We start from the raw sequence: 14513 nt of genomic DNA, 5'->3' as shown, positions 1-14513 counted from the left end.
GGTGTGCCGATCCTTAATATTCTGTCTGTTCTGATTCAATGTCAAGGTAGTGATATGACATTTCTGAATGTAGCTGCTGTTTCTAGGTGTTCAGTCACTGGGTTCTGAGAGGTAGCCTCCAGTAAACTGGTGTCAGTGCCAGAGGGATGTCAATGTTTTCCCTATGAGGTCTTCCTCATCCCTCCTCCTCATATGTATGTGAGCATTCAGTCTTCATCTCAGCTCTGTGACAATTTATCTCAGAACAGACTGAATCTGCTTCTTGTAGAAAAGTGTACCTTTTTCACCTGTCATTGTAAAGTCATCGTTTTCCTCATCTTCTCCATCTCTCTTCCTCCCTCTTCTTCTCCTCCTCTTTCCCACCATGTGTCTCCCTTCCTATGTGTGTGACGTCTGTGTCTGAATGCGTTTGTGTCTTTCCCGTGTGTGTGTGTGTGTGTGTGTGTGTGTGTGTTATTATGTGGGCGATGTCTCCCCCAACTGGTAGAGGGGGAGTACTGCCCGTGGGAGCAGGAGCTCCAGTCAGGCATATGGCTGGAGAACCTCCAAGACGAAGAGGATACCTGTAGATTTAAAGGTAGCACCACTGCCTGCGGATGAGTTTTGTAGTTTGTACACTGGACATAATAACTACGAGTGAAGAAACATTCTCATCAATTTGTTTCTTTTTACCAGGCTTTCTCCAGGAGTGTTTGGTTTGCATTATTATGTTGTCTGATTTGGTTATGTTTGCTATTTTGAAGAGAGGAAGAGTGATTTATTTTTTATTCTCTGTTTTACATTTTCAAGCTGAAATATGACTTCCCGTTTTTCCCTAACTTTTAACGTTTTTCAAATTAACTTTTTTTTCAAAAATCTTTCAACTTCTGTACTAATCGACTAATACTAAGAAAATGTACAGTGTCTGTTTTTTAGTCGTTACAGTTTCAGCACGATAGAGAGTGGTGTGATGATAAACATTGTTAAAGTCTTGTTCCTAATGTAATACTTTTACAGTTAAGCTGCTACTCTTGTTCCAGGATGCTAGTGCATGCAGCATCCACCTTCCTGGTTGTGGTATATCATATACAACTCTACTGTCTCCTACTGGTCTTTAATCACCTCTCTGCCTTCTCTCTCCTTTTCCCGTTCTGTCCTGTCTGTTCCCCTTTCCTTTTGTATTCCCACCCTTCTTCCTCAACGACTGTCTCTCCTCTACTCTCTCTCACCCTTCTGCAACTCAAATACACACACGCCACCATCACATGTATATGACCCAACCACTACACCTCCATACAGCCAGAAACCTGCAGATCCAGCAGGTGCTGCAGCCTGTGGATCCGACGGGCCTTAAGAATCTCAGACGAGTCTCCGCACTGTCAGAGGGGGACAAGGAGGAGCCTCCTGCCTTGGCCTCCCAGCCATCCACCACGCTCACCCAGTCCCCCTCCACAGGTAACCCAGCCCAGAGGAGCTGATCCCTGGGTACTACCAGACCTGGCCCCGTGGCTTCTTGGCTGTGGTTGAGGGAAGAGACCAGTGTTTCTCATCAGACCGGCTACTTCTGTGTGTCTGAGCCAGGAGGAGCCACCCTGTTAACCCCAACATTAACAAACATATTGTCTATAAGCGTCTGTGATTTGTTTTGATTGATCTGCTTTATTTTCTGTGTCTAATTTTTGTCCAGCCTTTTATGTGTGTCTAATTGTTGTTGCGGGGGTATGGGGTTGTGACTTGGTGGACAAAGACACCGGTGTCACTGGGTCAGGTCAAAGGTCAACAATCACACCCCGGCTTCCTTCATTTATTTTTCTCATTTTTTTTAATTCTCTCTAGTTTGGCTTTGTTTTGTTCTGTTGTTTCTTTCCCAAGTGTCTGTTGTTTTACGTTCATTTCCTATCCCAATGTTTGTTTTGAATGTAGCCCCCGCCCACACATCCACTCGTCATGAGGCTGTGCGAGTCTGGTTGGAGTCGGTGTCCGGAGGTAGTGCAGAGCGATATATGTGATCATTCTATATGATGATCCCTATATACTTTAGCTCGTAACTCTATGCTGCTGTATACCGGCCTTTCTTAGAGCATGGCAGCACACACTCACACAGACCCACACTCACAAGCATGCATGCCGGAATGATGCCACGCAGGAGAGCGTATCTCTCTTGGGGTGAAGCCAACACTTGCACTACCTTTACCACTTCACTCACCACCCAACCCCGCTTCCCTGTGCATCGGACTATACAGTACCTACAGCAAATAGGAGTAGAAGTGGAGACGAGTTGCATAAGGTGTTCTAGACTTGACACATATCTATAGCGGTAAGCACCATCAAGAATGTAAGAGAATGAACTCCCGAGTGGCGCTGTGGTCTAAGACACTGCATCTCAGTGCAAGAGGCGTCACTGCGGGAGACCCATGGGTTGGCACACAATTGGCCCAGCGTCGTCCGGGTTAGGGGAGGGTTTGGCCGGCAGGGATGTTCTTGTCCCATCGCGCACTAGCAACTCCTGTGGCGGGCCGGGCGCAATGTGCGCTGACACGGTCGCCAGGTGTACGGTGTTTCCTCCGGCTGGCTTCCGGGTTAAGCGGGCATTGTGTCAAGAAGCAGTGCGGTTGGGTTGTGTTTTGGAGGACGCACGGCTCTCGACCTTCGCCTCTCCTGAGTCCGTACGGGACTTGCAGCTACTGTAACTACCAATTGGGGAGAAAAAGGGGTAAAAGTAAAACAAACTGTTATTCTGCCTGGGGATGGGTATCGGTCGTGTTAAAGCCTGTCTGTCGGAGGTCAGGATGTGTTTGGGGTTGAGAGTCAGATCATTCACAGTGTGCCAGGCCAGCCAGGGTAAAGCTCTCTTTAAGCTGTGCTGATAACACATTAGAATGAGTTTCTCTTGTAGGCTACACGTCACACTCACCAGAGCTGTTGCAAGTCTATGGTAGGTTGCCTCTGCCTGCACAATGGTGTCACTCGGTGGGGAATGAATGAGGGTGGAGTTGACAGTTAGAGCGCAATCATTTCTCTGGAATAGTTGTTTTCCTCTGATATTAACAGTTGCGTGTTTCTGAGGTCGGGTGATTCCCATTTGAAGCTTTTTGGACACACAAAAAAACATACAAACTAGTAACTCTCTCGCCTACACCTGTAGTGTATCGAGCTCACAAGGACGCTTTGGAGGAGGGATACTTTTGCTTGTCCACTGACATGTGATGCCATTAACCCGTTTTGGTTGTGCAATTGCTTGATGCAAGTGTCATGCTTTGCATTTTGCAGAAATGGATCAGTGCATGTCTCATACCACTAATCATGCCATGATATATGCTCCTCTTTTTGTTTTTAGTGTTTATGTGCAACTATGTCTACATGTTATAATGACGTGTCTGTTAATATCTTACCACAAATCTCTTTTTAAAGATTGTCCCAGAAGTGTACCTTTCCTCTGTAGTAGTTGTTATAGTTTTCAATAATCCCCTTTCGTTTGCTTTTATCTCATTCCTGTTCTTCACGCTTCACATTTACCCAAAGGCATTTTCTTAAGTATTTGTTTAATAACACTTTGTTTCTTATCTTTTTACTCTGAGGTCAGACATGGAGAGGGTTCAGATTAGGGTTCCTTCAAAAATCAACAAGAAAGAGGACTTTGACACCCACCCTCTCAAGTTGTTCTGAATTCCTGCTAAATTATTTTGTTGAAATATAATTTGATCTCTAAGAAATTAAGCTAATTGTATTGCAACCAAATTGGCCATTTTAAATGCATAGGATTCAAATAATATTCAATAAATATACTACCCAACATCCTATTTGGACCAAACCTTTTTTCTACCAATGTGTAAGACATGGGTAATCAAAAAAATAAATAATTTGAAAACCACCCACTGACCCCCCCCCCCACACCTGTGACAATCCCTCCCCAACAAACCTGTATATTTCTGACAAGTAGTATGGAGCTGCGGCTTGTGGTATTGTTTTTAATACTATGTAATGTATTTGTTATTGGTAGAAAAAGGTTTGGCCTAAATTGGATGTTGTGTACTATATTTATTGAATATTATATGAACTATAAATTAAAATGGCCAATTTGGATGCAATCAATAGCTTAATTTCTCAGAGATCAAATTATATTTAAACTAAATCATGTTGTAGGAATTCTTATCTGTTGCTAACTACAGAAACTTTTTCAGAACAATCTGTGATCGTGGGTGTCATGACTTTCTGAAATGACATGGAACGACCCATTAGACTGTTTGAACCTAACTGAAAGCTCAATTGATACCCCTGTTTAACTGTATCTCTCCTGTGCCCTCAGAGCCCTATGAGGATGATGACCCGGAAGCAGAAGTGGGCAGCCATGATTTTGAGCCAGGCACCGAGATGGACCAGGGTATTGAACCAACTTATTCAGCAAATCTCTACTATTTCGTGTCTAATACTTTATTGAGGCGTCACAGAAGGCTTATTAACAACACTGATCTTGCCTATATTATTACAGAGGACATTCCCTCTGACGCGGAGGCGGAGGCTCGTCTGCACCAGTCAGAGCTCAGTGATGCGCTTCCTGAAGAGGACAAGAAGTCGCAGGGTCAGGGGATCACCTATAGCATTGAACAACCTAGTGTCAGTCCGGTGAAGTTAGTTGCGGAAGTTGTGCTCTCGCCAGTCAAACCACCGACTCCACAGCCGCCTGATTTACAGGTAAGAAATGTTTCCCTCTCATCTACTTGTTAGCCATTAGTTCTTGGCATTTAATGACTTCGTCAAAGGCTAAACGCTCCTCTTCCTCTGCTTGTCTTCCAGATGTTTCACACGTCTCCTTCCTACCTGGTCAAATCACCCGGAATGCGCTTTTTCCCAGATCCCTTGGCATCGGAGAACGTCACAATACCACAGAGGACAGTTCAGACTCCCAATGCCAAGAGCCCCCAATACGCTACCCATGCCCTGTCACCCATTCACTCCCCTGTTAAATCCCCTATTCGCTCCCAGCCTATCCCACTGCCTGAGACGGTCACCCAAAAATCCCCTGTCAACTCTCCACCCTGCTCCTGCCCCCCGACAGGGAACCCGCTGTCTCCCATCTGTGCCCAGCCGCTGCCCTGCCACGAGCCCTCCTCACCCCTCATCTCGGACTCTCCTGTCAGAACTCAGCCTGTCCCTGCCATCACCTCCACTCCGCTAGCCAAACCAGCCTCCTCTGACAGGACTACCCACGAGCCTCAAAAATCTCTGGACCTCACAGACGAAACCCCGGTGAAGAAGACGGACATCATCGAGGAGTTCTGGCTGAAGAGTGCCGAGATCAGGAAGAGCCTGGGTCTCACCCCACTGGACCGTAGCAGCAGCAGCAAAGCCCCAGAGAAGTGTCATGTTACTGTGGGTAAGGTGCCCACGCCGGACTCCCCCTCGACCAAGTCCTATACCCCAGAGGATCTCTCAGAGGAGCTTAGGCCTTCCCCTTCTCCCTTCACCGGTCGCTCGGTCATTCGCAGGCTGAACATTACGGTGGAGGGCCAGGTCATCTCCCCTGCGGAGCCCAAGAGCATTGGCACAGAACGGAGGGACCTCAGCAGCAGCTCCGGCCTAGGCCTCAACGGCAGCATGGCCACCAACCAGACCAGCCAGGCGGCCAGTGACAGCTACCACACTTCCGACTCCACCATGCTCACCCCACCATCCAGCCCCCGCCGCCCCCGCCCAACGAGGAGCCAGCTACTCTCAAGCAGCAGCAGAAGCACCAGGTGTCCTGGGACAATGGGATCAATGGCCCCACTACACCTGAGCCAGCCAAGAAGCCAGCCAAGGCGGCACCCACCAAGACCAACAGCCCTGTGCCTGCACCAAGGACCCAACTCAGCCCTGTGTCTATGCCAGTATCTGCGCCCAAGCCTACCCCCAGGACTACACCGGTCACCTCGCCAGTCACCTCACCGGTCACAGCTCCGGTCACAGCTCCGGTCACTCCGTTGGTGGTCATGAGACGGGAGAAGAGCAGCAAACCACGTCGGGAGGAGGTGAGGAAGTCATTCGTGGAGTGTGTGGCGGAGATCCCGTTTGCGGACGATGTGGAGGATACGTACGACGAGCGGACGCCGGACACAACCATGGACAGGTTCTACACTCCGCCCAGCAGCAAGCCCAACAGGGAGAGGGAGAAGCGTCCCCTGCACCTGGCCCTGGCCATGGAAAACGGAAAGCCCATTTTCCCTGTGAACCAGCAGGCCTCGAAGAGCCAGAAGGCCCAGCAGTTCTCCCCTGAGGCCAAGGAAATAGCAGAGGAACGGATGAGAGCCAGAGAGAAGTCCATCAAGAGCCAAGCTCTGAAGGAAGCCATGGCTAAGCAGCTCAACAGGATGAAAGAGACGGACACTGCCAAGGTCGCCGCCGCCACGGCTAAAGTGGTGTGGAACGTGGCCTCATCAGAGACTTCTGGGAAAAGTACTAAGAAATCATCCGGTTCTCCAAAGACGTATGCAGTGAAATCTCTTGAGTCGAAGAAGGCTGAGACTCTATCAGAGCGTTTCTTTAGCAGTCAGGGTAACAAGAGTCTGGACAGCTCGACCGTCTCCTCCGACGGCTCCGCCTCGGGGGGCAAGAGCAAGAAGCGCGGCTCGCTTTTCTCACCTCGCAAGAACAAGAAGGAGAAGAAAGCCAAGAATGAAAGCCAGCTCTCGGTCAAGCACAGCACAGACGAGACGCCGTCGCCGCCCAAACACAAGTCCCTGTGGAAGGCTGTGTTCTCTGGGTACAAGAAAGACAAGAAGAAGAATAAGGACGACAAGTCATGTTCCAGCACGCCGTCCAGCTCCAACACCAACGACTCCGGGAAGAAGCGATTGTCGCCTCTCGGCAGGTCGTCAGGTGAGACTGACAGAGAAACACAGGATGTCATGGAGTCTATAGTTTACCATGGTATACCATGGCCTGTAGTTTACCATGTACCACTTGCTTAGAGCAAGGCATTTAGTCTTGATATCGGTCTTTGGTTATATGTTCCTGGCTAGTTATTTTAGTTATGGTCACATCAAGTCCAGAGAGAGATAACAGTTAGTTATGCTGTCTTTGTTTTTTCCATTCCAGATTTGAAGTCGCGCAGAAACCTGAGCTTCTCTGAGGACTCGGATCTGTCATGTGATGATGTGCTGGAGAGGTCTTCTCAGAAGTCTAGGACAGACGTGAGTCATGCTTGTCACTCAGAGTTTTATCTTCATCCATCACCGGTTCACACTTGAAAACCTCACCCCAACTGTGGTCATTTTTTGTGTTTTCATATGCTGTTTTAAATCCTTTATATTCCAAGCGGCATACGGACATCTTTGACCTAGTGTCAGGCATACAGAAGGAAACGACAAAGGAGGAAAAAGCGGGGGAGAGAAAAAGGCAAAAAATAAGGGAGAGGGGAAAAGAAAGAGGTCGCGACCTTGATCGAATCATAGAAAAAGAGGAAGAAGAGGTACTACACTTGGTGCTACAGTGGGATGAATGCTTTTGAATTTCAAATAAGCATAACAATTCAAATGTTGAATGTAAATTACTATTCATTTTTGGGTTATTTTCTGGGTTCCCAGACGCCCTAACTCAACCTAAAACAGTATTATAAAATGAATCAAGATGGGTCTGAAGATATTCCATTCCATTTTTTTGCCATTTTATTCTGTCTGTAAGCAAAGTAACAAACTATTAGTATAGTATTGGTATTAATAGTAGGGATTGGTTGAAGTTAAATGAAAATCTCCATACCATCATATCAAAGCCAATATGACACCAATGTGGATGAAAATGGTCAACAACTCTTGTAGCTCCCTCCAGTAACCACGAGCACAACCGTTCCTTGATTTTAACTGGCGGCTTTATTCTGTAGTTTTAGTCAGAATTATCACCTTCCGTGAGAACTATAAAGTAAATGAAAATACAGTTAAGCACACTCTTACAACCTTATCTTAGGAGTGACTTATTAGCTTGGTTGAACTCTGAAGTGCTTACATACATAAACAGTTTAGCCGGCGCTATAAACAGTATCAGATTAAACACATGAATAAAGGAAAAATAGCTCATTAGCTGCTTATTACAGAAGGGAGGAAATCAAACTTCACCCTTATTATTCCTGGCATGAATTCACACGTCATCCTTAATTATTATAACGTTACCATCCTAACATACACACTGCAACCTTTACGAACTACACCCGATGACATGGAAATTTAGCTAACACAGCGCGGGATTGCCTCCCCTCCAAAGGTGTGTTGCTACAATACGGTCCCCGCTACAACAGTTATTAGCTACGTAGTTCCGCTTGTTTTATCATTTCCTCCGCATAGCAAACATGTAAACAATTCAAACAAAAAACGACATAGACTTACTTGTCAGTTACAACTCTGCCTGTGTGAAGCTAGCCGCAATAAGGATTAGCCATAATAGTGGAATTTGCGATTCGCCTTTAAAATAAAAGACCGCCATTTGAAAGTTCAACAAAATACAATCATTTGTTAATTTGACATATAAATCAGTTGAAATTGCACTGTGGATGTATTAGACTTTGTAATTGCATTGGGGGCATACTGACCGTGTACACAGTATACAAAACATTAAGAACACCTGCTCTTTCCACGATAGACTGACCAGGTGAATCCAAGTGAACGCTATGATCGATTATTGATGTCACTTGTTAAATCCACGTCAATCAGTGTAGATGAAGGGGAGGAGACAAGTTAAAGAAGGATTTTTTTAAGCCTTGACAATTGAGATTGATTGTGTGTGTGTGCCATTCAAAGGGTGAATATGCAAGACCAAAGATGTAGGTGCCTTTGAATAGGGTATTTTATATGGTAGTATCTGCCAGGTGCACCGGTTTGTGTCAAGACCTGCAACGCTGCTGGGTTTTTCACTCAACGGTTTCCTGTGTGTATCAAGAATGGTCCACCACCCGAAGGACATCCAGCCAACTTGACACAACTGTGGGAAGCATTGGAGTCAACATGGGCCAGAATCCCTGTGGAACGCTTTCGACACCTTGTAGATTCCATACTCTGACGATTTGAGGCTGTTCTGAGGGCAAAAGGGGGGGTGCAACTCAATATAAGGAAGGTATCCTTAATGTTTTGTACACTCAGTGTATATGCACTGTACAGCCTAACCTATGGATGTTGCACCCATGTAATGGAGTATCAGCCTACCCAGTGACACTCACAGAACTGTGTAGAGTTGACACAAACGGGCAGCCAGGGGGGACACCGGGACCGAGTTTGTGAAATCCTGATCAAGGACAGGAGTTAAATTGAATTAGTTTTACTTGTATCAGTGAACAGTCAAAATATGCAGTGTCTGGCAAATTCAAGTGTTTCGTTCCGCAGCTGCTCTGTATCTGTGGAGGTTTATCCATTAGAATAGATTGAGCTCAGGGCCAGAGGCAAGCATTCCTCATGCTAACCTTTTTTTAAACACTTTCCAAAGCAACTCGTCGTTGTTACGGTTATGATTTCAACAGACTCTGAACGTGTATCGGAGCCTCAATGGGCACGGCAAGCATGACTTCAGTCATGGCTCCAACACTGAATATGTCTGATAGTACAGCATAAAACGTGTTTTTAGCAACAACAACAAAATAACAAAACGTAATTTCATGTTTGTTAACAGTGGATCTTTTCACTACAAGGGATCTGGCCCTGTAACGCTCATTGAGGAACATCAGGGATCATTTATCCAGTATAGTCTCAATTAGTTTTGGTGTTCTGTGATTTGTTTAGTGTTTGTTGTTTTTTTAGAGACGTTGAGTAGTTTAATGTCAGTTCTGTGGAGTGAAATAGTACCTTTTACTTCTCACTGAAATAGGTAGTCTACTGTATGTAATTGTCACTTATTTTTGTCTCAGACTGCTCTGCTAGTAGCAGTGCAGATTAATCTACACTTAACAAAAATATAAACGCAACATGTAAAGTGTTGGTCCCATTTTTCATTAGCTGAAATAAAAGATCCTAGAATTTTTCCATACCCACAAAATACTTATTTCTCTCAAATTCTGTGCGCAGATTTCTTTACATCCCTGTTAATGAGCATTTCTCTTTTGCCAAGATAATCCATCCACCTGACAGGTTTGGTGTATCAAGAAGCTGTTTAAACAGCATGATCATTACACAGGTGCAACGTGTGCTGGGGACAAAAAAAGGCCACTCTAAAACGTGCAGTTTTGTCACACAACACAATGCCACAGATGTCTCAAGTTTTGAGGGAGCGTATTGCATTTTATCGATGGCAATTTGAATGCACAGAGATACCGTGACGAGATCCTGAGGTCCATTGTCGTGCCATTTACCCGCTGCCATCACCCCATTTACCCGGCGCCATCACCCCATTTACCCGGCGCCATCACCCCATTTACCCGGCGCCATCACCCCATTTACCCGGCGCCATCACCCCATTTACCCGGCGCCATCACCCCATTTACCCGGCGCCATCACCCCATTTACCCGGCGCCATCACCCCATTTACCCGCTGCCATCACCCCATTTACCCGCTGCCATCACCTCATTTACCCGCTGCCATCACCCCATTTACCCGGCGCCATCACCCCATTTACCCGCTGCCATCACCAAATGTCCGTTCCTCCGTGGCCTGCGTATTCACCAGACATGTCACCCATGGAGCATGTTTAGGATGCTCTGGATCGGCATGTACGATAGTGTTTTCCAGTTCCCGCCAATATCCAGCAACTTGACACAGCTCTTGAAGAGGAGTGGGACAACATTCCACAGGCCTTAATCAACAGCCTGATTAACTCTATGGGAAGGAAATGTGTCACGCTGCATGAGGAAAATGGTGGTCACACCAGATACCGACACCCCCCCCCCCTGTATTCCCAGTCATGTGAAAATCCATAGATTAGGGCTTAATTCATTTATTTCAATTGACTGATTTCCTGATATGAATTGTAATTCAAATCTTTGAAGTTGTTGCTTTTATATTTTAGTTCAGTATATTTTTGAGCAAAGTCTTCTCATGAATACAATCAGCTGTTGTGCGTCAATGTTTTCTTCACGTTGTCTCTGGACCACTTGGGTATCTATTTTAAATACAAATGATTTGAGTTCAATGTTTGATGAATAATTCATGGTAGAAATGTAGATTCACCACTCATCACTGCACCCTCATCTTTGTGTTGGGGGGGGGGGGGGCTTTTATCATTGCCTGTTTGATTGTACCCATTTAATCATTCCATTTGTTTGTTTTCTTTTTTCTGTTTGTTTTTGTTTTCCCCAAGTCTGTTTATGTCCCTCACGCATTGGCGTTCAAGAGAGCGTACGCCACCAAGGTAGTGTGTACACACATGTCCATTGGCCCACGTCATATTACCCCAGCGCATGCGCCAACCGTTGCACTACTACCCTAACCATCTACGTCACTCTTCAGATGCATGCCACAGCGCCCTCGCCCTCTGCTGGAGGTCCAAACTACTGCAGTCCTCATTCTTCGGGTCACAATGAATGACAACTTTTCAATATGCCTACCCGTGCTGTTCCTCCATCTGCTCCGGTCTTTTTGTCGATCACCTTATCTTTTGTCTCTACTGGTTTGATGTTAACCCACTGTTCTCCAGCGCTGCTGTCAGATCCACTTGGATTCTAGCTACCTCTCCTTGTTGCAGTCTGCTCCTTTTCTATATCACTATCTATTTTCCTCGATCACTCCAGTTAAAAAAAAAAAAAAAGATTAAATGTTTCATTTGTTTTAATACTTTTTTTTCCCCCACTCCAAATTCAAATGTTTATTGCATACAAGTAAGAACTGAAAGAGGACAAGAACCTCGTTAAACGTACATAGAACAATTCATCAAATGTGATGGAAAATGTTCCATACATTTCTGATAATTTATAGGCGTGTAGACTGGGGAAATATTGCGAGTTGGAGAAGTGATAGAAGGAAATCTTAAGGTATATCATATATTTGTAGTTTTGTCTGTTCAGTTTGGATTGTGTGTTGTGAACTTCAGGTTGTACTAGAGCAGATTGTGGTAGCTGCCCCGTCTATAAGATCCCTGTAGTTAGTCTTACCCTTTGAGCCCTGTCCTAATTATGCCATTTCTAGAATTGGCGAGCTCTTCTCGTACTCTCAATGGTAGACTTTGGTATAAGTGATTGCCACCTCCCAGAAAGAAACACCAGTTTTCTATTTAATTCCACTGTGGAAGAGGAGAGCTATTGTTCTCTGGTGTTTTCCTGCGATGTCATAGATTGTTGATTACATTAGACCATATCAGTCACCCCTGTAAGCGCTCGCTGGGCTCTTCACTGTAGAAAATGATCTGTGAATGTTCTTTGAATGTTCTGTGAACAGAGCGGTTCCACTGTCCTGTCTTGTGAAGGGCCTAGTTCCCACAGAGCTGGATGGGCCATCAGTCAAAGGCCTCTGACATGGTTGTAATGCTGTTTCAGAAAACCTACACAGAGGAGGAGCTCAATGCCAAGCTGACACGTAGGGTACAGAAAGCTGCCCGGCGACAGGCCAAGCAGGAGGAGCTGAAGAGACTGCACAGAGCCCAGGTAAGCAGCCAATAGGATATTTTGTGTTCGGAGGGGGACTTTGTGGGTGGATTAAGTAACTTGTGTATGAGTCCACACTGCACAGGAGTGTTTAACCGGTGAACCAAGACCGCTGTGAATTATGAATGATTTTAGCAAGCCCCAATTTGATGTCTTTGAAGATCATCAAAACAGAACTCCCATGCAGAGATCAAGACAATACTAATTAGCTATGCATCCTCGGTGTTGCCGCTCATGAATATTTGATAAGACAAAAAGTAAGCCTATTTATAGAAGAACAAAAACGGATCCAACTTTGAGACGGTAATTATTAAGAGGGTTTCAGACACGACCTTTAAACTCTTCTCAAAAATGTTGCCGATTGGAACTGTGTCGGGTTCATTCAAATGTTTTGGATCTGTGGGCTATGAGAGACTCTTCCAGACCGTGTGTGTGTGTGTGTGTTCTGAATTGTTCGTTTCCTCCTTCAGACCATCCAGAGGCAGCTGGAGCAGGTGGAGGAGAAACAGAGACAGCTGGAGGAGAGGGGTGTGGCCGTGGAGAAAGCCCTGCGAGGGGAAGCAGGTATATATCTGTCACTCTTATGTCTTCTTATTCTGATTGAGTTACATACCCCATGGGCCCGCCCGTGGGGTGTGGTCATGCATTTTAAATGTTGCGATTGGGGAAAGAGTTTGGAGATGTTCATTCAGTTTGTTGATGTACGAGTGTCCTAGTTGGGCGGAGATGATGCTCTTCAACAATATGTTGATGAATATGTTCAACTCTATTTTACAATTCTATATGTTATATGCTACTATCCGCTGCTTGTATACTAAATACATTCTGGTTATGCAAGTACAGATTTGACTGTTTGCCCTCTAAATCAACTCAACCACTCTCAAACGCTGTTACTGAGGGTTTCTTGACCGTGTAACAATGTTCCTCGAAACATGCGTTGACCTCCCTTTTACGTAATAAAAGTGGTTTTGATAAGCAGCAGACTAGACTTCTAAAAGTTATGCTTTTCACAAACCCAGTCACCCAGGTTTTGCAATGAATGAAAGTATGTCTTCCATTTATAGAAATCCTACTCTCGGATATGCAGTGTCTACGGTATCTGTTACTCTGAAGCGATGCATTCAAACCGTGCAAGACAAGGGACTATCACAGACATCTGTACTTTTGTTCGGTGAAGAAGTCATTATTGATTACTGTAGAACATGACACGATACAATGCTAACCCAGCTTTAGGAGGGTTTCAATGCATGTAAAGTATAGCATAGCTAGAACATAATCGGTCACTTTTCGAGGGATACATTTGAGTCTCAATATAATCTCAAATTACTTGTAATCTACATGATGCTTGCTGAATACGACACAAGCTGGTGAATGCTTGCTTATAAAATAGCTATGGTGATTTTCTACACCCCCAAGAATGATACCAATTGAATGACAACCTTGAGGTGTAGGAGTCGATCTTGATTGGTCATTGTGCTTATTTTACTAAAACTTTTTTCCCCCATCAAATTTCTCTCAAATTGACTGTTTCTCTCAAATTGACTTTAACCTCTCTATTGTCTACTCTTTTAAAGGATTGTATAAAGGGACTTATTGTACTATACCAAAACAACACAAAAGACGATCAGGTATTAGACTCACTTTAGTTTAACACACGACCCGTACTGTACATGCCATTAGTGGTGACACTGCAACAGTCTTCCATCTCTGAACATTTGATCTTTGTCCTCTCATTTATTTTCTGTCGGTCATCGTCTTGAACTGCATGCGATTAGGAGGATGTCTGTTTCAACATAGATTTGTGTGTGCTCACACTGGATGTGGTTGTCCACATAGCCTCTTTCTAGAAGGGTTCATATGCGCCAAGATTGAGTTGAATTTTGCCCCAAAGGGCTTCCATATCGTGCAACATTGTGTTTTATCTGTTGGTATGGTCAATAATCAAAAGTGGGGATACTTACAAGATATTTGAACCCACCAACCCTTTGGGTTATATCACAATGACTC

The 14513-nt window shown here is 45.1% G+C and overlaps 1 protein-coding gene across 1 annotated transcript in view; it reads left to right on the top strand.

The window, feature by feature from the left end:
* mical3a (microtubule associated monooxygenase, calponin and LIM domain containing 3a) overlaps nucleotides 1-14513 on the top strand; it is a 90843-nt gene that overhangs the window by 67937 nt on the left and 8393 nt on the right. Inside the window, 11 exon segments of the mRNA XM_064951541.1 lie at nucleotides 1279-1434; nucleotides 4286-4360; nucleotides 4469-4671; nucleotides 4774-5650; nucleotides 5653-6834; nucleotides 7054-7148; nucleotides 7274-7426; nucleotides 11228-11278; nucleotides 12399-12506; nucleotides 12977-13070; nucleotides 14081-14134. Coding sequence (XP_064807613.1) covers nucleotides 1279-1434; nucleotides 4286-4360; nucleotides 4469-4671; nucleotides 4774-5650; nucleotides 5653-6834; nucleotides 7054-7148; nucleotides 7274-7426; nucleotides 11228-11278; nucleotides 12399-12506; nucleotides 12977-13070; nucleotides 14081-14134 — 3048 coding nt within the window.

The sequence above is a fragment of the Oncorhynchus masou genome, chromosome 31 (assembly GCF_036934945.1).
Source record: "Oncorhynchus masou masou isolate Uvic2021 chromosome 31, UVic_Omas_1.1, whole genome shotgun sequence".
In the NCBI taxonomy this organism is placed as follows: Eukaryota; Metazoa; Chordata; class Actinopteri; order Salmoniformes; family Salmonidae; genus Oncorhynchus; species Oncorhynchus masou.
Note: the sequence above shows the minus strand (reverse complement) of the source record. Positions and strands in the feature narration are given on the sequence as shown.